At 36.7% G+C, this 25,460-nt stretch overlaps 3 protein-coding genes across 3 annotated transcripts; 1 reads left to right on the plus strand and 2 right to left on the minus strand.

The window, feature by feature from the left end:
* Positions 1–386: 386 nt before the first annotated feature.
* LOC132183317 (SPFH/Band 7/PHB domain-containing membrane-associated protein family) lies at positions 387–9,612 on the minus strand. Its single transcript, XM_059596726.1, has 5 exons — positions 9,355–9,612; positions 6,769–6,889; positions 6,590–6,681; positions 5,736–5,832; positions 387–996 (listed from the first exon to the last, which is right to left on the minus strand). The coding sequence occupies exons 1-5, from the start codon at positions 9,547–9,549 to the stop codon at positions 626–628; spliced, it is 876 nt and encodes a 291-aa protein (XP_059452709.1). The 5' UTR covers positions 9,550–9,612; the 3' UTR covers positions 387–625.
* A 7,752-nt stretch (positions 9,613–17,364) lies between these two features.
* Positions 17,365–18,473, plus strand: LOC132183087 (DUF1442 family protein (DUF1442)). The gene is made up of 2 exons (XM_059596484.2): positions 17,365–17,444; positions 17,545–18,473. The coding sequence occupies exons 1-2, from the start codon at positions 17,388–17,390 to the stop codon at positions 18,145–18,147; spliced, it is 660 nt and encodes a 219-aa protein (XP_059452467.2). The 5' UTR covers positions 17,365–17,387; the 3' UTR covers positions 18,148–18,473.
* Positions 18,474–21,527: 3,054 nt separating this feature from the next.
* On the minus strand, positions 21,528–25,150 carry LOC132180861 (Leucine-rich repeat protein kinase family protein). The gene is made up of 4 exons (XM_059593838.2): positions 24,541–25,150; positions 23,614–23,874; positions 22,625–23,497; positions 21,528–22,286 (listed from the first exon to the last, which is right to left on the minus strand). The coding sequence occupies exons 1-4, from the start codon at positions 24,962–24,964 to the stop codon at positions 21,805–21,807; spliced, it is 2,040 nt and encodes a 679-aa protein (XP_059449821.1). The 5' UTR covers positions 24,965–25,150; the 3' UTR covers positions 21,528–21,804.
* Between the last annotated feature and the right edge of the window lie 310 nt (positions 25,151–25,460).

Raw genomic sequence — 25,460 nt, forward strand, 5'->3', positions numbered from 1 at the left:
TAGTGATTTTGATTTAAATTCACACTTTTTCAAATAAGCATCATCTAGTTCGCTTATAGAAATTGTGAATTTTTTACGATTTTAAAATTTGCATTTTTAAAATCGCAATCCCAAACACTCCAAAATTGCAATTTAATTTTAATTACACAAATTATTTTTAAAAAAACTCACTCCCAAGTGAACCCTAAATAAGATCCCAACAATTTCATTTTGCCGATGTGGGACTGCAACATGTACATAGAAACCCTAATTTTGTTTTTGTTTTACGGGCGTGGAGGAAGCTCATGTATTGGGAAGGACTAATGAAATTGGGCTCCCCCGACGTATACGAGAATCACCGAGTCTACTCCATACAAGGAAAATCAAAACATGTTTAGAATAAAAAAGAAGGGAAAATAGAAGCTTTACTTCTTTTGAATAGGAAAGACAGTTTGTATTTAACAACGGTTAGGACAGCATGCAAGCACAATACCATCGGGCCATATAGTGGCACTGGATTAGCATATCTCTACTATAAACACCCCTCCGTTCGTTCAAAATTCCACAAAAAGAAAACCAAGTATTTTCATTGTGAAATCATAAAAAGGGAGATAAGTTTGGAAGAAAGGTGTAGGCAGCAAAATGTTTATTCGTCCTTTACCTGAGCACTGGCTGCCTCCATCATACCGTTGCGTATCTGATCACCGATGTCCCTAACATGACCAGGGCCATGAGGAATAAACACAGTAGTGTTCTTGGAAGAGTTGCCTAGGTCTTTAATCGTGTCGAAGTATTGAGTGATCATGATCAGATCCATCACTTCCTTTGATGAGGTGCCCTCCACCTTGTGGGAGAAGTTCAAGATGTTCTCTCTCAACCCATCTGTGATTGCCTGCCTCTGCCTGGCCACACCAACCCCGCCTAGGTATTTGGCTTCGGCTTCACCTTCTGCTTTCTTCACTTGAAGCACCTTCTCTGCTTCTCCCTTGTACACACTAGCAAGCTGAAGTCTCTGAGCTGTAAAACAGAAGCAATATTCCAACTGTTTAGTTACATACACAATCCTTTTCAACTGCTAATCAGTAGCAAGAATAAATGCTGGTGATAATTGACCACTGCAGACACTACGAAAGTGGGAAAGAAATCAGAAATATACACCGAACTAACTGAGAGAATGTTCAAACATGAATGCTTAGAGAGGTAAACAATGACTGTAGGGGACAGAAGAGATTATATACCGTAATGAAGATGCTGTAACAAGCTTTAACTTTTGATGCAAATATAATGGAATAATATCGAGACATGTGTAAGTGATGATAAAAATGACAAAACTATGCAAAATGGGGAAAATTTATCAAGAAAATGTATGTGTCAATTTCCAGAATAATTGCAGGACCATATGGTACTCACAGGCCAAGGATTTATGGGGTGCCTGTTTTAAAACGTAGACAATGAAAAAAGAAATTGGAGTGAGAAACTAACGGGAAACTGTTCAAAACCTTATTCCGCTTTTAATATCGAGCAACTACTTTGAAACTACAAATTGTGACGTTGGACAAAGTAAGTAGAGGGCTTATTCATCCAAATCTCACTTGGATTGAAATTCTAAGGCTATCAAGGGGCTGGATACAGGAATGAAGGCTGCAGGATTTTATTTGCAGCAGGGTAGGGAAAGAGACTTGGTTTGGAGGGGAAACAAAGAAGAAAACTCACGTTTCTGGATTGCTATTCTGGGCTTCAATTGGCAACTTAGGAATAGAATTTGGATTTTTTTGGGTTACTAGAGAATTATTTGATTGACAGGTGGCTTAAAGTTTTAAGAAGAAAAAAAGGTGCAAATTTCAATCTAGTCCTTGTCGAAGACTGATGAAAAACTGCTAGAAAATTCAAAGAAAAACAAAAGATAGAAAGAATAGATAAACCTATGTCATCACACCTACAATTCCTTGACATTGCACTTGAATCAGATTATATTACACAATACTCTATAGCAATCAAGCAATCTTTACTGAAAACTCTGAAATATACATTATTATTTATAAGATAGAAACTATTATATTCATATATATAGGTCTCTAACACACAAACGTAATAAGACTTAAAATACACTAGACTCTTAAAATTAATTACAGTTGAATACCATTTCGATACATGTGGTTTGAAAAATTATTAAATAGCTACCTGAGTTTTCAAAAGTGTGAATTATTTTACTTGGGTTTTACACATTTTTCGGATTACTAACTCCATTGGGCTATTAGAGAAGCAGCTTCCTTCCTTGACTTCTTTGCTCAGTCCCCTTGTTCCTTAGCGTAGTCTTGGTCCATAGTTTAAGACTTCATTCCTTATAGCCTAGTCTATATGCATAGCTGACGTGACCCCGTACCAACGCCTTTCCCTTTGTAGACGTGACTCCGTACCAACATCTTCCCATATAACTCACACATCTGTGCACAAAGCAGTGGAGGCGAAGTAACACAAATATCGTCTATTTCCATCAATTGGCCGGTGGGAGTGAGAAGTTTGGTGTTTCTTTCATCAATCATCCAAACCTACGCCTTATATCAACAAAGTGGCAAGGCTATAGGTGCCCCTACCTGTCTATAGACATTACAATTAGAATTTCAACCCCAAAATACATAAACCTTCACTCTCTGATGTTGAAGATCCCAAATTTATCCAGTAGAAGCTTAGCTTTTAAGGAAGTCCATTACTAAGAGAAGTGGTGATCCAATCTTGCTTGCTAAAACTGAGGAAGAATCCAAACCATCTTTTCTAGCCAAATCACGAATGATCACTCAACAATGAATACTAACTGAAAGCGGCCAGGAATGAGTACCCTATCTAATGCAAGCGAGTTTTACCCTTTTAGGTCAGACCCGTTTTACTTAAAAAAATGATATCTTCTGATTCTGACATCGTATTAAGGAAAGAGAAATGTTAGGGTACCAAATCTTTTACCAAGAGATGGATACCAAGATGATGTGGAGCTTATTCATTGGTACCCATAGCATTTCTCTTTATTAATTGTTTTGATCATTTTCAATGAATAAGCTCCACATCATCTTGGTACCCATCTCTTAGTAAAAGATTTGAAACCCCTAGCATTTATCTTGAGAAAATTTGGTGGTGTTTGAAAGCTTATTCAGATGGCTACAATTTTGTATTTCATGAAAATTTCGTAATTCCAATGTTTACTAGGGAAAAGTTGTTTTGTATTCTTTTTACCACAAAGTGTTTTTAATTCGTTTTATTATTATTATTATTATTATTTTAGGGTTTCAAGTTTAGGCTCTATATAAGCCTAACATGATGGCCTTAACCATCAATTTTTGTATTTTGGATGAGTTTATCAATATGAAACACTCATTGAGTGGTTTTCTATCCTTTTTGCCTCAAATCCTTGATAGAATCTTGGTTTGAGAAGAGTTGTAATTCTATTGTTGTTTGCTATTGCAAACCCACTACGCCACTGTGCAAGTTGGTATAAGGTAGCATAATGAGTTCTCAATAGCAAACAACAATAGAATCACAACTCTTATCAAAGCAAGATTTTATCAAGGAATTGAGGCAAAAGGAATAGAAAACCAATCATTGAGTATTTCATATTGATAAACTAATCAAAATACATAAACTAACAGCTAAGGCCATCTTACTAGGCTTATATAGAGCCTAAATTCGAAACCCAAAAAAAAAAAATAAATAAATACACTTTGCAGTAAAAAGAAAACTGAGCGACAACTTTCCCCTAGTAAATGTTGAAAATACAAAATTTTCATGAAATACAAAATTGTAGCTCTCTAAATAAGCTTTCTAACGCCACCAAGTTTACTCAATCCGATGTCGGAATCAAAAGATATGATTTTTTTAAGTAAAAGAAATCTGACCAAAAACGGGTAAAACTGAGTTGCATCACTATCCCTTAGTGGAATCAAACCCATGTCTTTGACAACAAAAGATGATGTCCTAACCACTGGATAAAAGGGACGTATGACTTGAGAATGTTAGATCTTTGATCAGTTGTCGGAAAAGGAGTTCCAATGGTACTTTAGAATAAGAATAATAAGGACTAATAGAAAAATCCAAATAATAGGCCCTTTTAGCCAAATCCAGGTTTTGAGTTGACTTCTAGTTCTGGACAGATGGGAACTATTTCTTTCACCAAGAATAGGGAGATGCCCACTACAGCTAGGAATCTTGTGTGGGCAAAGAGCTTGTTGGAGGAAATGGATTTGGAGCATCGAGAGCCACCTCTAACCAGCTGAATACGAGCTCGAGAGCTTCAAGAGAGGTATCTTATGCTTGATTGGTGGCATCTTGCCTCTGCTTTCACCTGCCGATAGTGCCCAAGCAACTCTTTCTTTATGGGGTGCCAAAAGCCCAAAGAAGACTCCTCTTCAAGAAAATGACACGAGAATCCATAGTGAAGAAATATGGAGATCTTTCTATATCAAAATATCAATTGAAAAAATCAAGGAAAAGCTTTGTTTTCAAAGAAGAGAAAGCTTTGATACCATTTCAAAAAAGAGAGAAAATAAAATGAAGAAAATCAAACTATATAAGGAATAGAACCATCCGTTGGGCCAAATAAGGTAAAACCATAGAAGACATGGTCGTTGCACATCCCCCTGATTTGGGGATGAAAAAAGTCTACACTACACCTTCAAAGGGGCCATGACACATTTATTGACCCTATGGATTTCAGGAACCACTAAAGTCTCATTTGTTTTTTGACTAGACTCAATCAATCCAGAGCCGGCATTAGAGAGAGGTCTTTGCAACCAAAGTGAGCCAAGGAGCTGAGTGACATGTCGGGATATGTTTACGGCTAGGACTACTAGGGTATCTAATCCCATTCGCTCCCCAAGCTTTCGTCTCTCAGTGTTAGTGTCGGCCTAGCAAAGTGCTTTCGCTGTTGGTGTTCTTTCCCCTTTATCTTTATATTCAAATTAGAAGTTGCAAAGATCCAGTTCCTCCTCGGCTTCACAGGCTCAGCCATTTAATTCCCAGAATCAATCGAGACCAGATCTCAATGCTAACATGGGGTTGATATGGAAGCTTGAAGGTGATGTGGCAAGTGGAGCTGATATGGTAAGTCAAGTCTGGTTTTTTTTACACATGACGTGATTTTATAGGTGATGACATGGTTAGTTGTACAGGTGCAAAAATAGTGGTTAGTATTTTGATGGAACAATGGAGGTAGTAAATTGGAAAATGTGTAAAACCCAGGTAGCATAATTCAAACTTTTGAAAACTCGAATAACTATTTGTTAAAACTGAAAATCACAAGTACCAAAATGGTGTTTAACCCAATTAATTAGAACTTAATAACTAAATAATCAGCTTTCTAATGCAAAGAAACATTAACAAAAAGAAAGAAAATCAATAGCAGCTAATGTAGCCTACAGAGAGTACCATCAGCCCCACACCAAATTTAGACCATATTAACTTTCTATAGGAGATTTCTTTAAATTACCCCTTAAGACCAGGGCAAACAATTAAGCTTTTAATCCTGCAAGTAGCTTGCCATGTACATCACAGAATACATTTTTTTTTGATAAGTAAAATAATTGCTCACAGAATACATAATTGCTCCTTCATAAACTTTACTTAAAAATACTTGAACCTAAGACCTAAACTACTGTCCTTCCCCTTTACCTCAAAACCAAAGGTCATTGAGTTCTAAATGCTTCTACAATACGTCAGAATGAAAAAGCAAGTCCAGTTATGGTAAAAACAGCAAGAAAAATTGAGGTTACCTGCATTAATCTCATTCATTGCCTTGCGTACAGAGGGATCAGGTATTATGTCAACCATTAATATGTGCTCTATGCTAAATCCATAGGCTCCCATCACCTGATCCATAATTCAAACAAACGATGTAAAAAGTCCTAATTCATTGACACAAGGTAACATACTTCAGTTCGGAGGGTAGATAGCATAAGAAAAGATAAAACAATTTTTGTTTTTCAACCAATATGAAGCTTAATTGTTGTCACCGTGTCAAATACAACTCAAACAATTTAGGAACAACATAATAACTTGCTATTAGCCTTGAGGGGTATCAGTCCAGACCAATTGATATGGTAATCAATTCACTAAAAAGTTACGGAAACATGTAGAGGACAGTGCACAAGAGCCCAAGAGAGAGCATTTGTCTTTTCTTCCTTTTCCATTTTTCCCCCTTTTGATTAGTAAAATTAAAGAAGAAAAAACAAAACAAAGATGCCAAGGTCCCAACATTTAAGTACACAGTCAGTAAAGAACAGCATTTGTGGTTCAATGTTATATTAGTATTCTATCTTTATTCCTCATTACCTTCAATTGACTATCTCATCAACAGGATACATTCAAATACCTTTTTACCACCATTTATTACAAAATGAAAGACAACGCACCATAACATTCAATATATTACACAGCAAAAGATGTATAATGCATAATTAAGATGAAAGTATACAGTTATAGAACCGAATGAACCAAAACAATGCACAAAATAACAGGGGGAGATAAAACAGGAAAAAAAGGCCATTACGTGACAAGACATACAATTTTCATAAAAGAAGGATGACTTTAAACAGTCAATAACAATCTAACAAAAGCATCCAGTTACCTTCTCAAGTTCCTCCAGGACAGATTTAGCAACCTCACCCTTTTGTTCAAAGAGTTCATCCAACGTCATTCTTGGAACAATAGCTCGAACCACTTAAAATGAAAATGAAACACGGCATTGAGAAAGGGCAAAAGAAACAGAGAATTTATTCCATGAAAAAGATGAAACTAAGAAATTACCATCAAACACATAAGCCTGGATCTGCTCTTTGGGGTTTTGCAACTCATAGAATGCATCATCAGCATTTCTTTTGACAATTCGGTATTGAATAGAGCAAAGCAATTGTACAAAGACATTGTCCTGTAGATTCATTTGTTATTGACTCATTACTCTGATAGAGCAACAATATGTCTTTTCTTACAATATCTGAAAATCACATAAAATAGACAAAGTTCCTATACAATTTTTTAATATAATAATTTAAGAACAAGTGACTTGCCAATCGTGAACAGCAGAAAACTAATAATTATAGGTCTTTGTGCCCTAGATATATTCATGATGTCAAAGTTTTGATCATCAATAAGCTGATAATGAAACAAACATTGAGAATTTAGAAACAAAACAAGATGCTTTAGGGCATTGGAATCTAGAAACTTTTACATATTAATCTAGCAACTGTGCTTGGAGAAATCTAAGATTAGGCTAAATGGTCCAACCTGTTTACCGACAAATCGATGCCTAGATCATTACAGTTTGTATGGCTCTATTTTCAAAAACCAGTCAAATGCTGCCAACACGTTTCGTGCAACAAAAGCAGTAAGTTCTTTTTCTACCTTCAGGATTTATTGGTTTGGGTTCTAAAAAGGATAAAATTGGTAGTTTATTGCGCATTCACAGTTTAGTGGGTGCAGTTTTGAGGAAGAATTTTTCCACCGAGCTTTGTCGGTTTCAGTCAGTTGATTTGCTCCGTTTGAGTCCCAAGAGCACAGAGATGAAAATTTTAGAGAAAAAGATCTAATGGATGAGGAATGCAAATAAAAAGTTTGATTCATACTCATGTATTTCTACAGAGAAAAAGACCTCATGATCAGTGACGTGTGAGATATTGCAGATCTTGGAAGCATTGGTGCAGCGGAGCAACAGAATCTCGAATTTGCAGGCGGCATCAGCAGCTGTAACCATTCATTCATTCATGCAGATCTGATGCTTGATTTTAGTACTAACAACTCATTTGTGGGCTCACTGGCAATGATGGCAGCCTTAATCGTTAGTAAGGGTTTAGAAAAATCAGCCAAAGGATCTGACATGCATTGGACGTGGAATTATTGCTAGTGTTACATAATTGGTGATCTTCTTAACCTAAATCTGGTCCTGATAATAAATATTTTACAAGGGTGATGAGAAGCATAAAAGTGACATATCCATGAAGCTTGGAGAAAATGTGAAGGAGATTAAGATAGCATCATCCTCATCCAACAAGAAGTGAGAGTGCAATAGATGCACAAAAAAGGTGGTGCGTAAAACAGAAAAAGTTAAGGAGAGTATACTGTTTTGGTTGGGGGATACAAACTGATTGGTATGTTTCTCTGTTTTTTAACCTAATAAAATTTTGTTCTCCACATGGTTACCTCAGCTGAAGCCCAGCTGTAACAAGTGACCCTGTTTGATTAAACACCAAGCAATTAGAGAAGGCCAATGCTTCCCCAATTTCAGCTTCTACATGACTTTTTTTCTAAGCCTCTACATGGTTTGAAGGGGAAACATTTTGCTCCAGACCATGGTCTGCATTTAGCCTTTCTCAAAACACATTCTCAAATGCGTACTCCTTTGTAGCTATCACTTTTGTGTTGTCGTCACCAGAATTAGGCTAAGAAGAGCACCAATGAGTGTAACAGTAGCAATATGATCAAGATAACATTGACAACCAATGCATGTCAGCTCTTGGCAAGCTGCTTTCTCCAAGCCCTTACTGATCTAATTATTCCCTATACATAAGAGACAATATCCTGCAGCTACGCCAGGTGTATTTAAAGGGATAAATACACCCTTCCAAATATTCTCAAATCCTCCCCTTCAAAATGCATCCAAACAGAGGGAAGGGCAGCCCCACCCATTGGGATAGATGCAGATGAATAATACCAGCACCAGCTGAGGTATTCACATAGAGAAACATCTTTTTTATTGGATAGGAAACAGAGAAACTAACCGATCATTCTATAGCCCCCATACCTAGACATGTCACACCCAACTTTTTTTTTTTTATATAGTCTAATATATATAAATAGAATATAGGATATTCTCATTCAACTTTTTTTCAGTCCACCTCCATTGTGCATCGAATAAAGTCTCACTTGCATCGGGATGTTAGAATCTTATTCACGTTTTCACCAAGCTTCACATGCTTCTCGTTATATATATACTCAAAAACACAATTAGGCTAAGAAGAGGACCAACGAATGAAACAACGGAAATAACCACAAACACAACATTAACGCCATGTGCATATTGCTCCACAAAATAACCTCTTTGCGAATTAATCTTACAATTTCAGTTTTAGACCAAAACTCTATAATAAATTCAATCGTCCTCTACACCACCATTGATCATCGACAAACCTCGCAATCCGGTCTAATTTCAATTTGAAAGATGCGATAAAATAACATAACATACATATATACCACATATGAAAGAGGCCCTGTTTACTCTGTTTTCAATTCCAACAAAGTTTTTAATGATTCCCGTCATATAGTTCCCTAAGAAAATAGAATTGTCAACTCTACTTGATTCCTACGAAAGAAGCGAAGCAATTGAGAGAGGAAGGAAACCTTGGTTTTGGTCTCGATGCGGACATCGAGGGAGTTGATCCTTGTGGATAGGACACCGGCGAGGCATTCGCCGGCGAAGGGGTTGAAGAAGTGGAGTCCGGGCTCAGCCAACTTCTCGAAGCGGCCCCACCTCTCCACCACCCCTATGCTCGCCTGGTCCACGCAACCACAGAATATACAGAAAGCGTTTCCCATCTCCCTCTCTCTCTCTCTCAAACTCTGTCTCTCTCTGTTTTAAAGGACGCGGGGCGGAGAAAGATTTTGTTCAGGATTTGTGATCCTATTTTTCTATATAAGTTTCTTATATTTATCCAAACCAATCAATAAATAAAAAATAAACAAAGTATTCCTTTATTTAAAAATCAAAAATAAAATATTTTAACTACAAATAAATAAACATATTTGACTAAAATAAGATTTAGGTAGTACTTAATTATAGTTTATAAAATAAATTATGAAGAAAAAAATATAATTAAATTTAAACCTTTTTTTTTTCTTTTCTTAGTTGGTAAGCTTCATATCATTGTATATAATTTGGCAATATATATTATGTTATATTATTTAAATAACGTGTGTTTGTTTTGTTATATAAGGTTGACTTTGAGTTTAATCCTTTAAATTTTTAATTTTTTACAATTCCCCTTTCTTTAACGCATATATCAAAGCCTATAGCATCAAACAATTATATCTCTTTTATATTGTTTGTTTTAGAGAAATTACCAAATTATTATCTTGTGCTTTAAGGCTTTGGCAAGCTTATCTCAGAGTTTTTATTGTTGATAATTAACTCTTGAGTGTTTTTCTGAGCGAGAAAAAAGTCTTTCCATCCAATTCCATTATAATATTGTTGACATTTAAAAAAAAAAAAAAAAAAATTGCAAAGAAAGAAAGGGTGGCCAAGCATTCCAAAAATAAGGGTCAATGTCAAGGTTACCTTAGAGCAATTTCAGTCCAAGCGCTAAAAGGTTTGATAATAGTTATATTTAGCTATTATTAGCTTCTTTTTGTCTCTAACAGAGTAATTATTCTAAAAAATTTGCTACAATAAACTTTCATTGATTGTGTAGCACCTTCTATAATTATTTTAATCATTTATCTCTCCCCTCTCTCTCTCTCTCTCTCTTTCTCTTTCTCCCTTAACAAACGATAAAAATAATAATATTTAAATAGAGTAAAGAATTGAATAGATAATCTATTAGAGTTTATATTTAAAAACTAGTAACTAAAATAGGAAGAAAAAAAAAGTATTTTAAGTAACTAAAATAATCACCATTACTAAAGATGCTTTTAGCTTTCAGAGTTGCTCAATCATCCCCAAAAGCCTTCAATCATTAAATGGGTGGTCAATGACCCTCTCAATGCTAAGGAAACGGATCCTCTCCATTTCACTTGAAATTGAGAGGATTCATTTAGTACAATTAGGAGGACATACTTGTTTAAAGCATTTTGTTCAAAAAGTAAATAGACAATATTGCCCTCCTAAATGTACGAAATAAATCATTTTTCATTTCAAGTTCCAAACCTAGGAGGGTTACAAATTACAAGAGTCAATTTTTATTTTATTTTTTTAACTTGAAGTGGAGGTAGAGTAAGCGGACCGGTTCAAGTTCAACTAGACTGACTTTGAAATTTTCGAACCGGTACTGAGGTTTCAAGGAACATCTAGTCTCCACGAGGACCACGACCACGTCAAACCGATAGAAAATTTTGGCTTTGAAGATGTACGTACCATGCTTTTACTATAAGGACTCGTGGATTCGTGGTCGTTGTAGATTTTTCTTTCTTTCTTTCTTTTTTTTTTTGTTCATTTTATTAATGTCACCACATTTGTATTCTTATATTTGGTCAATAGTCAAAATTATAAGGAATTAAGACATTTGTTTTGTATATTATGATAATTTCCTAACCTAATCCCCTTCTCACGCCACCCACACAACGAAATTTCCCAAAGGTAAAAACAATTCCCAACTCTCCATCGTGAGCTGTTTGTTTAATTATGGCCAGAGCTCTTGGCATCTTTCAAGGCAGAGTCCCACTTTCTATCAACCACCTCTATTATCTTTAAACTACTTTTCACTATCTATTAACTATCTTAAGGTGGAACATGAAAATCAGAGCAATTACATAAAACCCAATAAAAGCGATAGATCAAATCCTTCCATCGGAGAGTTTTTGGCCAAGGCCGAAACTCTTTGACACTATTATTATTTTGCAAGCAATTTATCGTGGGTACCAAAAATTGCATCAACAATATATATTGGTCTTTTCTAAGAGAAGCTAAATTCATGTACTTGGAGGGACCAACCACAGTGCCCACAAAGGATCATGTGTTCACGGTTGTCTACGTTGGAGTATCCGAATGAAACTTCCCTTTGGAACTCTTCCCGTAAATTGTTCATACAATGCCTGCTTGCCTTTTCTCATACGCGAATCATCATCACCGTCTTCGACCTTCTCTATTCCTCCCTGTTTTTGTCACCACCACTCCTTTACTCTATGTGCTACTTCAACGCGTGTGGTGTGGTGCATGCGCCACCGCTTTTTTTTGTGCCTTTTTGGTTCACGAGCCCAATCTTCTGCTTCTCGCTCCTGGCTCTAGATCTTCATTGTTGGTTTCCTGTTTTTGCATATAGAGATCTCCAGATCTGGTTACATATCCTTTTTATGTGTTCTACAGACACCAAGATGATGCCTCCTACGGGTGCTTCGATTCGACCTCCATTAGTGCCCCTCTTGGAGTTGTGGTTCTCATTCCAGTGTGTAACTCCAGCCTGCAATAGTTGTTCTCTTAGCTGTGTTATCTTTGGTTCGCTATTTCTAGCCACCTTCAATTTTCTTAACGTTTGTGCCAAGAATACATAAGGCCTTATTATTCATTTGACACATGCATTCTTGTTTGGTTAACATAATAATTAAGCTTGTCCAATGAGTTGAGACCCCTAGATCTAAATATGCTTTTTTCACGACGCAATGCATCACATGAGAAGTACGTAAACATGTGCAATAACACCTCCAGCCAGTGGTGGAGCCAAATAATTCATATTAGGGGTGCCGTTAAAATTTTTTTTGGCGTCCTAAAAATTTGATAATTCACGCAATATATACATCACAAAAAAATATCTATAAAAGTTCATAAATATGTGCTCAAATTGATATATTAGAAATGTAGCATGTTGACACTATATCAAAAAGACAAAAATACCAACAACAAAAAAAGGTGTCTAAAACTGCACTTTAAGGTCTCTTAGAGATTTAAGATTTAAGATGGTGTTCATTGGGATTTGAAGTTTCGGCAATAAAATCTAACGATGTATTACTTTTCGAAATGTTGGTTTCTTTCCTTTTGAAGAATGAATCAATAGTTTTAAACTTTGACGATTCATGAACTTAAAATTTTCAAGTTAAATCACGATCATGTAAGAGACAATCAAAGTTTATAAACATTAAACAACAAAATAAACAATCGTACGGATATTAAAGTTTATTCAATCATCCAAATTAATAGTGAAATTAAATTAATGTTTATCTTAAGAGAATAACTTACATAGGAAGGTTGCACAAAAGTCACCTTTTGTGCCACCAATAAGAAGTTGACACATCAGCTAATTTCGTTAGACTTATCCTTCAAATAAAAACTCAACCACATTAGATTATATTCTAAAAAAATAAAAAATTAATTTTTTTTATTTAAAAAAAAAAAAACAGATTTGAAGGGGTGGCCAACCCTCACATTGGGTGGTCGGCCGCCACCCCCAGGCCATGGGGGTGGCCGCGCGGCCACTCCCATGGCCTGGGGTGGCTCGCCGGCCACCCTATAAGCCATGGGGTGGCGGCCAGCCACCCCAGATCTGGATCTGGGGTGGCTGGCCGCCACCCCCAGCCCGTGGGGGTGGCTCACCGGCCACTCCCATGGCCTATGGGTTCGTCGGCGAGCCACCCCTAGGCCATGGGAGTGGCCACCCCTAGGCCTCGGGGTGGCGGCCAGCCACCCCAGATCCGGATCTAGGGTGGCTGGCCGCCACCCCCAGCCCATGGGGGTGGCTGCGCAGCCAGTCCCATGGCCTAGGGTGGCTCGCCGGCCATCCCATAGGCCATGGGAGTGGTCGGTGAGCCACCCCCATGGGCTGGGGGTGGCGGCCAGCCACCCCAGATCTGGGCTGGGGGTGGCTGGCCGCCACACCATGGCCTATGGGGTGGCCGGCGAGCCACCCCAGGCCATGGGTGTGGCCGCGCGGCCACCCCCATGGCCTGGGGGCGACGGCCGGCCACCCAATGTGGGGGTTGGCCACCCCTTCAAATCTTTTTTTCTTTTTTTTTAATAAAAACAAATTAATTTTTTATTTTTTTAGAGTATAATCTGGTGTAGTTGAAATTTTGTTTGAAATATAAGTCTAATGAAATTAGCTGATGTGTCAACTTTTTATTAGTGACACAAAATGTGACTTTTGTACAACCTCCCTATATAAGTTATTCTCCTTATGTTAAAGCTGTATTGACATATTAGGTAAGTGCTGTAAAATAGACATTTTACAGCCTCCAATAAAGAATAAACACATCAGCTATTTCACCAAATAACAGTATACACAAAAACACACGATCAAAGGTACTTTCTCCATTTCAATCGGCAACAACCCCTTTCGCATTCAATGGGTAGAACAAACCGAGCCAGCCCGAGAGAAGCACCCAAAAGCAATATCTAGGAACCCAATTCAATCTCCACCAAAGAAAACCCTTCCCTTACTACACTTCACAAAGGCTTCCTCCAACAGCGCAAGACTTCAGCCAATTGCTCCAGCAACGCCTTCTTGTCTTCATCTCCTTGGGCAGTCACAAAGACTCTCATAGTCAGAAAGAACTGCATCCATTTTGATTTCTTGCTCTAAAGTTTTCTCTTGAAATTTCACTCTCTCACCAGTCCCAAAAGCTAATTTTTCTAATTTGGCTAGGAAAACAGCAAATTTTTTTTTTTTGAAAAAGCTTTGGGCACCCCCAAAGCCTAACGTGGCTCCGCCGCTGCCTCCAGCCAACTCATGCATATACATCTCCGCACGAGCTAAATGCACACACAGGCAAACTATATTACAAACAATTCCATAAAAAAACAAAACAAAAATTAAAGAACATTATTGAGTGAAAGGCAAGATACTTGTACAACGTACCGTACCATAATGTGCATATTTTGTATGTCGACCCATGCACACATGTTCCCTCCAAGGATGCATGCCCATTAACCCGAATCTTTAGACCCACTACTTGTTCATTCTTATACAGCCCCCATTTCCATCACCTTCACTCAACCCCGCACGTTCCCTTCATTTTCATATACATTCTCGGAATCCAATTGCAAGGAAAATCAATTCTTTGAGAACCCAAGAAAAATCCAAGTTGGCCTCTAGCTACCACCAAAAATTGCATCATTTCTTTCTCCAGCAAAATACGACAAATGGGACAACAAGACAGAATATATATACTTCTGGTTCGTCTTTGTTATCAATATGTCTTTTGTAAGGGAAGCAGCTTGATCCGATCTAGATCTCTGTTTGCCCATTCGGGAGCACAAAGAGACATCTTTTAACATAGCCAGCTAATTTTCTTTGAACTTCTGCAGGTATCTTTTTAAGAGGGGGTGATTGAAAATGTGGAAATTAAAAAAAAACTAACAAATATTTCAAAGAAAAAAAAATAAAGAATAAAGTAATAGAGTAAGATACAGATAAAAGTGTGTCCATTATCATATGCCCGAGGAAACATATATAATGAGAAATGTTATTTAGCATATAACCCATCGTACTATCATATGATAGGGTTGACATGGCAATGTTAAGTCAATCGTGCCACCTCTGTCAACTAAACAAATGAAAACTAATATCCACCCCCCAACTGCCACGTTAACCAATTAAAATACTAATATCATCTCCTCTAAATCATTCGATCATTCAAATTTTAAGCGCTTCTCACGGCTTCTAACCACTAACCACCAACAACTACTTGCATTCATTGTACGCCGCCGCCAAAGACACCATCAACTATACTTCCAAATCGTGCAACGGTACTTCTCCTTCTTCTTTAGTTTGCTTAAGTTGATAGAAAGGGGTAAATAACAAATATAAAGTTCGAACTGATAACTTTTATTCTGATATCATATTAAAACTTAGACCGATAAGAAAATGTAAATTTAATGATTTAATTAATATTCTAATAACTAAAGTATTAAGTACACACTACGCTTAATAATGTAATTAAGCTAGTCGTGTCATTTGGAAGACAATAGAGCCATATGCATTTTCGTACGTGCAACGCCAACAGGTCCTATTCCTAATACTGAGATTCCATTTTTCATCTTTTTCATTTTAGTTTTATTTTTGTGAAGAGATTGTAGATCTAGACAGCCCGTACACAAGAGGACTTTGTACGAATTAATTGCACATGATTTTGCACCAAGTTTATAATAAATCCCTAATTAAGTTTAGATATTAATTCATTATTACAAATGTGTTGGAGTACTGCTTCCTGAGCTAGCTTGGTTTGTCTCTAAGAAATAAAAACAGAATTTAATTATAATATATAGCTGCAGATTTTTTAATATTGGTTAAAAATTTATAATGTTCCTCCGACAGAGAACATGACAGCCAATTGATAAATGTATGGGCATTGGGCAATGATGTAGAGCACGAACGTCCTATAATTATTAATTAAAGTTGGTTTTAAAAATAATTTAATGATTATTGAGTTGGTGTCCAGGAAGCTAGTCTAAGATCTTTTGGGGTCGACAATAACATTATAGGACTTATTTTGTCCATTTTATTTTGTCTTTATATGCACCTCATGTTTTATTCAAAGCTGAATATATTGACCGTTGTTGATATTAATTATGACAAGAAATTTTGCTACTTATATTATATTCCCTAAATTAGAGAAATGAAATTGAATTAAATTTAGAAGTCGGGGAAGGAAAATAGGTAAAGCATCGATTAATAAATTAATGATTCTGATTTTACGTTCCCCAATTAGGTAAATGAATTTGGAATTGAGTTGAGAAGTTGGTAAGAAAATTAAATGATTCTGGATGTCTGTAAATTCGAATCAAGAAAAAAAAAAAAACAATCACCTAATTTGCTACTTGAAATTCTTTAAACGACTGTCACACAATCAGACAATGTGAATAAGCCTTTAGATCAACACTTGTAAAAAAATAAAAAATTAATTTTTACTACTACGTCATATCATATCAATTGTACGTATAACTATCTACTAAATAGCATTACTCATTTAAAATATATATATTTTAATCCCTAAGAAAGACAATATTTGATCTTTAAGTTTTGAATATGCTACATAAGTGCAAGTTTCGAATGATGTCCTCCGGGTGAGAAATATTTAGGAAAATGTAGACATACCTCCCTTAAATTACTATGCAATTTACAATGTTCCCTTCAAACTATCAATTGAAGTAATGTCTTTCCTAAGTTCTAAAAATAAAAATAATAATGAATCACGACAGCTGTCACACACAGCACTGGAGTTGGCACAAGACCCACAGACCACAGTGGTTGTCGATCTTCCCTAGACCTATGGCCACCGTGTATTGCTTCTTCTTTTTTTATTTATCGAATTTATAAGAATATTTTTGTCTTTTAAAAAAATAATTATATGCATTGTTATCTTTTTGCAATACAAAAGAAGTACATTACAATTTCGTAGTTTATGAAAAACTTTGTTTTAATTGAAAGTTTAAAAGACTTTAAAAATTACATAACAATTCATGGGGGGTTTGTGTACTTTTCTCAACATAATTCAACACGTTCAATATTTTGTTCCCAAAATCATCATTTGAATCATTCAAGCTCAACCTAAAATAATAATAATAATAATTATTATTATTATTATTATTATAATCAAAAAAAGAGCACCAGAATACAATTACTTATAATTTTGACCAACCTCCCTCAATTGCTCCTCTATATAAAGTCCAGCACACCATGCCAAAGCACCCATCAATTCTACTTCTGCTCAAAAGCTATCAAAAGAAAACTATGGCTTGCTGGTCTGCTGAGAATGCCACAAAAGCCTACCTCAAAACTCTGAAAATGGTGAGTGTTTCCCTCTATTTTACATGGATTTTAGATACCCATTTTCACGTTTGCTCTCAACTCTTAACTAATTACTTGGATCTTGATGATCTTATTGCAGGGGCAAAAGGCGAGAGAACCAGACGTAGCAGAGTTTATTTCAGCGCTCGCCGCCGGCAGCAATGCGCAGTTAATCGTCGTGGCATGTGCCGGAGCTGCGGACTCCACAACGCTGGCCTTAGCCGCCGCAGCTTACCAAACCGGCGGCCGTGTAGTTTGCATCCTTTGTGGGCTTGAAGAGCTGCGTCTGTCGGAGGAAGTTCTAGGCGCCGTCGATGCATCCAACGTTGAATTTGTTACGGGGGAAGCTCGAAAGCTGGTATTAACCCAATACAGGGAAGCGGATTTCGTGCTTATTGACTGTAATCTTGAGAATCACGAAGGAATTTTTAAGGCCGTGCAAGCGGTGAGGAAGCAAAGCGGCGTCGTTGTTGTCGGGTACAATGCGTTCTCCAAGGAGTCGTGGTGGTGCAGTGGGGGAAGAACCCAGTTGCTGCCGATCGGAGAAGGGTTGCTTGTGACTAGAATTGCTCGGACTGCCGAAATTGGCGGCTCCGGCTGTGGAATTGGGAAGAGTCACTGGGTTGTCAAGGTGGATAAGTTCACAGGAGAAGAGCATGTGTTCAGAGTCAGATTTCCTCAAGGAAAGCAGATTGAAGCTTAAGCAATTCTCTTTATTTGCTCCCTTTCCTTCCTCCGATTTCCAGATACCGGTCTCAACAATTCGCAACAATTCGGATAGAAAATGTGAGAGATCTCTTACGAGATTTACTTGTCTCAATAGATGAGTGGACAGTTCAAAACACGCTATAAATCTCTCTTATATTTACTTCCTAAATTTTTAATAATAACAGCAAAATTATTAGAGATTTCAATCCCCGTTTTTCCATCGGGAGCTGATGGAGCAAAAGGATTTGTAGTTCAATTATTATGCATTAGGATCGAGCTGCTCTTTAAAAAGTCCCAATTGTAAATAGCAAATTATATACATGTAAACCTCTCATGCTCATATTGTTTGAGTAATGCATCAATATTTCTTAGTTCTTGTTTTCTCTCTTCTTTTTTCCTCCTTTAAAACTGATTTGTGTGTATTATAGAACTCACTATATGAAAAATAATTTGACCCCTTCAAGCCCATTAGCCCATTATATGGCAAGCATCCAAGGAACCGTCACATTTCTCTCTCTCTCTCTCTCTCACTTTGTCTATTCAGTTCTCAATCTCAAATATCATATTAACTTAAGCATCGAAGGTTCTTCCGTTCTCTTGCGGCCGAGCAAACAGTTCTGACGATTTTTTTTTTTTGGTTTTGCCAAAGGTCCGTCCCCAATTGGGTGTCCAAAAATTTAACTTCAACGAGGCTATGAAAAATGGAATAGCTTTTAAGAATGAGACAGTAGCAATGTGGTTATGACAAAATCCATGGAGTAAAATGACGATTAGAATAATGTTACCCAGTTTAATTATGTTATTTTTTTTTTGAGAAACAGTTTAATTATGTTACAACTACCTATTGATCTGCAACATTTGAAGCTAAAAGTCTGCAATTAACGGAGAGATGGAGGCACTCAACAATCAAAACAAGCCCTAATTGCATTACAGCCTTGTTTAGATGCGTGAGCTCTCCCAACAGCCTGTACACGATGGGATCGGAGGGTACCTAAAGCACGTTGTTTTGCAATTTTCTAATTACAATTAGTACACCTTTGCCGGGTTGCTGCCTATAACTAACATGGGCTTGTTGGTTTGTCTTTGCAAAAGGTAAGCACATTATTTTAAAAAATAAAAATAAACTTAATACATTGCTTTTTTTTAAAAAATAAAAATAAAAAATAAAAAATCCACAATATTATGTAACAGTTAGACACGAGTAATGATATAAGGGGGATTAGAGTCTTTTTAGAGTTCTCTCAAATGTGATTTTTCTTTTGATTTTTTTGTTCAAACCTTTTTGCAGTGAAAATAGGTGCTAATTTTGTTATCCTAAGAGTAAGAGTTTAGAGATCAAATTTTCGGTCTACTTAAATTGAGCCATTATTAGATGATTCGTCAAGAAAAAAATCCTTAATTTACCCCAAACAAGCCCTAAAGGGGTGGAATAATTAAGGAGCACTTCGGATTGATACAGCAAAAGATACAAGCTCTCACTGCAAAAATAGATCGCATTCAGCAAGATGAAAGCACATAGGTGAATCTTATCAAGGAGATGACTATGCAAAAAGCCTTACAGGAAGAGTTCAAACTAGAAGAATTGTTGTGGAACCACAAATTTAGGAAATTGGGTTCTCTTCAGTTTATTTGAACAGGAGAGCATACAGTTCCTCGTAGTTGAAGGACTTTTTGCCTTTTCACTTTTTTGGAGATAAAAATGTCCATCAAATATACATCAATTTGGTGAGAAATGTTTGGTAAGTGAACAATAGTCAGCATTGTTCACTCACCTAAAGATTTTATAATTTTATGTTTTTCTCTTTCCTTTTCTCACACACACGACACACCTCACCTCTTCTTTAGGTGAATGGTAATTGGAGATGAAATTTGTCTTATTTATATTGAAAATATGTGACATTTTTTTAAAAAGAATATGACCATTAAGAAAAGACAAATTTTCAAAAATATGACCGCTATGATAAGACAAATATTAAAAAATATGACCGTTAGAAAAAACAAGCATTAAAAAATATTAAAATTTGTTGATTCTACTAGGGATGCTCAGAGCATCTCTAGCAGATGCTCTAAAAGACTGATAATAGCTATATTTAGCTATTATCAGCCCTTTTTTTTTTCTTTTTGTCTCTATCAGAGTAATTATTCTAAAAATTTATTACAGTGAACTTATTTTAATCATTTCTCTCTCCCTCTCCCTCTCCTTCTCCTTCTCCATTAACAAACAATAAAAATAATATTTAGAGAGTTGAATAGACAATATGTGAGTTTATATTGAAAAATTAGTAGTTAAAATAGAACAATGTTTATTTTGAGTTGCTACAATAGCCACTATTGCTGGAGATGCTCATTACAAGTATTTTTTACAAATTGATGTGATAATCCATAATTGATAAAATGATTAAACAAAAATCTAATTTGTTAATTTAATTAGTTAATGAATGACTTGTCAATCTTATACTCTTAATAATAATTTTTTTTTCTTTTTTTTTCTATACTTAATTATTTTACGAATTAAAGAATACCAATTGTGGTAAAATTTATAGTAGCTTAAACTTTTTCCAAAAAATAAACTAAATGTTTGGAATGAAACCACATGATAGGATTTTAAATTCATTAGGCACTGGATACTATTTCCTACATATGTTGGTTCATGGCTCATCACTGGAAGTTCTTTCAAAATTTCACAGCAATTTTAAAATCTGAAGGGCTTCAATCTTCCATGCAATGAAAATTTAATCAAAATCGAGGTAGTTTTCCCGATGCCAAAGACAATAAAGCAAAAATCTTGAAAGAGTCTAACAGGCAAGTTTTAGTTTTACAATTCCATGTATTTCGAGACATCGTGTTCTCTGCTGGATTTTAATATTGCTGGAAGTCAAAGAAATTTCTACAATAATATTACCAGAGTCCTAGGTCCTAGGTTCTAGGTTCTGTTTGTTAAAACCACAATCCTAGGGTTCTGCTTGTTAAAACTATTTGTTTTGTTTTGTCTTTTTTTTTTCTTTTTCTTTTTTTTCTAATTTCAAAACAAAAAATTTGAAAAAAAAAAACACTAATATATTCCTCAAAACATTTATTAGAACAACAAATAAAACTTACATTTATGTCACATCACCCAAACCCGAATCAACTTTGGCAAAAACCAACTAATTTTGGTCTATTTGGGTCAAAGTAATGCTATTTAATAAATTTCTATATGATTATCATACAGTTGAAATAATATGACAGTAAAAATCAGTTCTCGATTATTTTTTGTTTACACGTGTTGATCTAAAAACTGATTTTCTACGTCAAATTGTAGTATTATCATATAACCATCTACTAAATAACATTATACTTTCGAAAGAAAAAAATATATATATAGAGCTAATCGTATGTCTAAAAGCATTGGTAAATAGAGGGAACTTTACCAACAATATGCATTCCATATAAATACATGTGACTACAAACAAAATGCCCCATGACAAGCCCTTCTACCGGCCAGAAGGAATCAAGGTTCAATCACATTAACAACACTTGGTCCCCACCCCAGGAAAGGACACTACATTTCCAAAGGACCTAGTTTCATCATAAGTGAGCAGTTAGCAAGTGGTTTCTACCCCTACCATTTGAAAATTCTGCTACCAAGAAGAAAGTAGTAAGTCTGCCGAAATCAGAGACAACTGCTACAGTTACCTAATTCTTGAACAACAGCTTCCATGGACGGCCTCTCAGCTGGAGACTCGTGCGTGCAAAGCAAAGCGATTCTTGCAAGCTTAGTTGCTTCATATTCAAAGAACCTGCCATGAAGATTTGGATCAATGAAATCTTCAACTCTGCATGACTCGGCACTTAGACGCACCGAGCTAGTGACTTTCCGCTTTCCTGAGAGGACTTGGAAAACAAGCACCCCGAATGCATATACATCACTTTTCTCTGTGAATTTACCGGTACTGGTGTACTCAGGAGCTAGATAACCCATTGCAGCACTCGCCTTGAGCGCCGAGAAGACAACGTCATCGGTGAGAAGCTTGTGCAGACCAGAATCTGAGAGAAACGGGTTGAATCGTCGGTCGACGAGCACCTTCTCAGCTGAAATGTTTTGGTGAACAAGAGCTGGTTTGTTCACCTTGGAACTATGTAAATATGCTATACCTGCTTAGGAAAAAGAACACAGCTTAGTAGAAACAAATGAACAAACAAACAAAAAAAACCCTTCAAGAATCCATATCAAGACATAAGTGGCTAGCTCACTAGTGAAAATGAACATATGTTATGAAGAAAAGAAGATAAAGAAAATCAAAATGTGAATATGGAATAAATTATATTGTGGATGTATATATGCTGATAATATATAAAAATTTATAGGATATTATTTAGCCTCTGAGTGATATGGATAACAAAATACGACCTTTGATGTATTTGAACCATCAAACCTTAATTTTAACCAAAAGGGAGAAACTGAAACAACAAAACCAGAGTAAAAAGCTGACCTTTGGCAATGCCCTTCACAATAGAAACTCTAGTCGACCATTCAAGGACATGGCTATCACCATCCTTTGTGTCAAGATAGTGCAGCAAATTCCCATTAGGAACAAAATCATAGACGAGAAAGCACTCACCGCGGCCCCTTGAACAACAAAATCCTCTCAACCTCACCAAATTCTCATGCCTGTATGAGGCCAAAATGTATAATCCCTTCAAAAACTCGGCTTCCTCTGACTTGCAGCTACTTTTGCTGATGCTCTTAATAGCAACAACAGACCCGTCTCTTAAAATTCCTTTGTAAGTTGCAGAGAAGTTACTCTTACCCAACAAATTCACCTCAGAAAAGTACTGAGTAGCTGACTCCACCTCTTCCAAATTGAACCTGAAGCTCTGGAAGACTTCTTGCTCAAACCCACTGAAATTCCGCCCATCAGCTAAAGGGTCCCACCCACTGGAGTACTCAAGGCTAATGAGAGGAGAGCCATTCTTCCTGTAAACCCCCTTGGCCTGATCATTACTAAGACGACTAGCAGACATATCAAATGCCGTAGCCAGCTTCTGTTTCCGGCGGCGATAATGAGCGAACGTCAGAATTCCGATAGCTGATAATGCAATTGATACCACAACTACACCAACAGCAACAGAAGCCCGTGGGGATTTTGACAAATTCGAGCACCGGGTTTGATTGCAAGGTAACTGCACATCTGCTGTCTCAGGTATGTCTCTTGTCGGCTGATTGGTTGCACCGGGTCCAAAGGGTTCAGGGCGACCCGAATTGACATGACTCGAAGCATTGCAAGCTTTCAAAGATAAAAAGCCAACACCACATAAACCCAGGTTGTTTTCATATAAGAATCCTTCATTCAGTCTCTTCAAAGCTGCATAAACCACAGTGAAAACCAGATCAAATTGTTCTCTCTTTCCCAACAAATCTAAACGACATACAAAAGCCAAAAGAAAGAAAAAGTAATGTGAGTTATAATAGCAACTTTACCAGCAGGTACACTTCCTGAGAGAGTATTGTTTCGAAGGTCTAGAGCTTCTAGCAAAGGGGCGTCAGCCAACTTTGAGGGAACTGAACCAAAGAGGTGATTGAAGCTCAAATCTAGCCTCGATAAAGTTCCTAAATCCCCTAAACTTGCAGGGATTGCTCCAGTTAATTGGTTAGATTGCAGAGCAAGAACACTAAGCTTCTTCAGTGAACCCAGCTGTGTAGGTATGCTTCCGGTCAGCTGGTTATAACAAAGTTGCAATACTGTAGAGCAAATAAAAGCCAAGATAATTAGCAAAGTTTGAAATCACTTTTATTGCAAAATATATAAATTAATAGCAAGCAAGTTCGAAGCATTTTACAGAAAATCCACAACAGCTAGTAGCAGAAGCAAAGCTATCATTGAAAAAAATACAAGACACTTTATTCGTTCAGTTCTATCCTACCCTTAGCAGCTACCAAAATGTGCATACAAACCAAAAGTAAAATATAAAAAAATTGCTAACCGTCCCATATTTCCGAAGCACGGGGGGAAAAACGGAACAAAATAGATGTTCGAGTCTGTTCATGATGTTTTAGCCTTTTAGCGTACCAAAACAAAAGTTCCTACACCATTAAGCTACGTGGTCGTATTATTTTATTTATTTATGTAATCGCTTAAACATTTTTTTCCAGCATCCAACAGCAAGATTGACGCTTCTTTGTTTTCCTTCCTGTCTCATCAAAACTCGGTTCGAATCTTTGGAGACAACAGAAGGGGAAAAAAATCTACATCAGAACAGAGTGACGGAATAAAACACAAGACCAAGTTCAAACCTTTCTACGAAATCCAACAAGTAGACAATCAAAATATTCGCCAACTAATAATAATAATAATAAATCTAAAAAGGAAAAATACAGAAATACAAAAGCGAGAAGCCTAGCACTAACCTTGCAAACCAGCCATGTTTCCGATTTGAGGAGGAATCTCTCCAGAGAGATTATTGACATTCAGATACAAATCACTCAGCTCAATCAAATTAGCTATTTGCTTGGGTATCTCTCCGTACAGAGAGTTATAATGCAAGTAGAGCCCTGTCAAGTGCGTAAGGCCAGAGATGGCGGGAGAGAGGGTGCCTGAGAGCCCCTTTCCCTGCAACGAGATGTTGGCAACTTGACCTCTCTCATTGCAAGCCACGCCTTCGAAAGAACCGCCACATGGGTCGCCATTGATGGTCCACGAAGAGAGGTACTGGTTCCGTGGGTCCAAAGCTGCTTTCACTTCCATGAGTGCTCTAAGCTCTGGGTTTCCACAGACCCATGTTGGACTTGTGAGCAAAAATAGGAAAGAGAAAAGAAATGCAGGGAAACTCATTTCTGGTTTTGGCTCCAAGTAGCAGAAGAAGCTCAAATCTCTCTCTCTGATGCTTGCTCTGGTTTCTGGGTTTTCTTCCTGTTTCTCTCTCTCTCTCTCTCTGTGTTTCTCTCTACTGGTTTTGTGTGTTGGGACGAGAGAACATGTCCAGGAAGAGACAATGAAGCAGAGAAGTGGAGTAGTAAAAAACAAATGAAAAAAGAAAAGGTGAGGGATGGTTTAAAGAGATAGCCGTAGGATTAACTGACTTTTGTGAATACGTATGAGGATTGGCAGTGGCTCACTTGTATGTTAGTTTTTTTGTTGTCGACTGTCCAGGTGAATGGGATAGCGGTCTGGGATTGAGTGCTTTTTTTTTTGTAACATCTGGGATTGAGTGCTTACCACTTACGAACTTTTACATAAATTAGTTAATTACATTCCTTGTGTAATGGTAAACAAATTTTATTTATTTTATTTATTTTTTTGGGGAAAAGTATGCCTCAAAGCGCAAAGG

Source organism: Corylus avellana, chromosome 5 (assembly GCF_965113065.1).
Source record: "Corylus avellana chromosome 5, dhCorAvel1.hap1.2, whole genome shotgun sequence".
Lineage (NCBI taxonomy): Eukaryota > Viridiplantae > Streptophyta > Magnoliopsida > Fagales > Betulaceae > Corylus > Corylus avellana.

What these genes read in the sequence shown, in the direction of transcription:
- LOC132183317 (XM_059596726.1), bottom strand. Translation starts at nt 9,549, where the DNA reads ATGGGAAACGCTTTCTGTATATTCTGTGGTTGCGTGGACCAGGCGAGC. An exon ending in CCAGGCTTATGTGTTTGATG is followed by an intron (nt 6,682 to 6,768) that starts GTAATTTCTTAG and finishes TTTCATTTTAAG; the next exon opens with TGGTTCGAGCTATTGTTCCA. An exon ending in AATGAATGAGATTAATGCAG is followed by an intron (nt 997 to 5,735) that starts GTAACCTCAATT and finishes TCTGTTTTACAG; the next exon opens with CTCAGAGACTTCAGCTTGCT.
- LOC132180861 (XM_059593838.2), bottom strand. Translation starts at nt 24,964, where the DNA reads ATGAGTTTCCCTGCATTTCTTTTCTCTTTCCTATTTTTGCTCACAAGT. An exon ending in CTCAGGAAGTGTACCTGCTG is followed by an intron (nt 23,498 to 23,613) that starts GTAAAGTTGCTA and finishes TGGTTTATGCAG; the next exon opens with CTTTGAAGAGACTGAATGAA. An exon ending in TGTGAAGGGCATTGCCAAAG is followed by an intron (nt 22,287 to 22,624) that starts GTCAGCTTTTTA and finishes TTTCCTAAGCAG; the next exon opens with GTATAGCATATTTACATAGT.
- LOC132183087 (XM_059596484.2), top strand. Translation starts at nt 17,388, where the DNA reads ATGGCTTGCTGGTCTGCTGAGAATGCCACAAAAGCCTACCTCAAAACT. An exon ending in ACCTCAAAACTCTGAAAATG is followed by an intron (nt 17,445 to 17,544) that starts GTGAGTGTTTCC and finishes ATCTTATTGCAG; the next exon opens with GGGCAAAAGGCGAGAGAACC.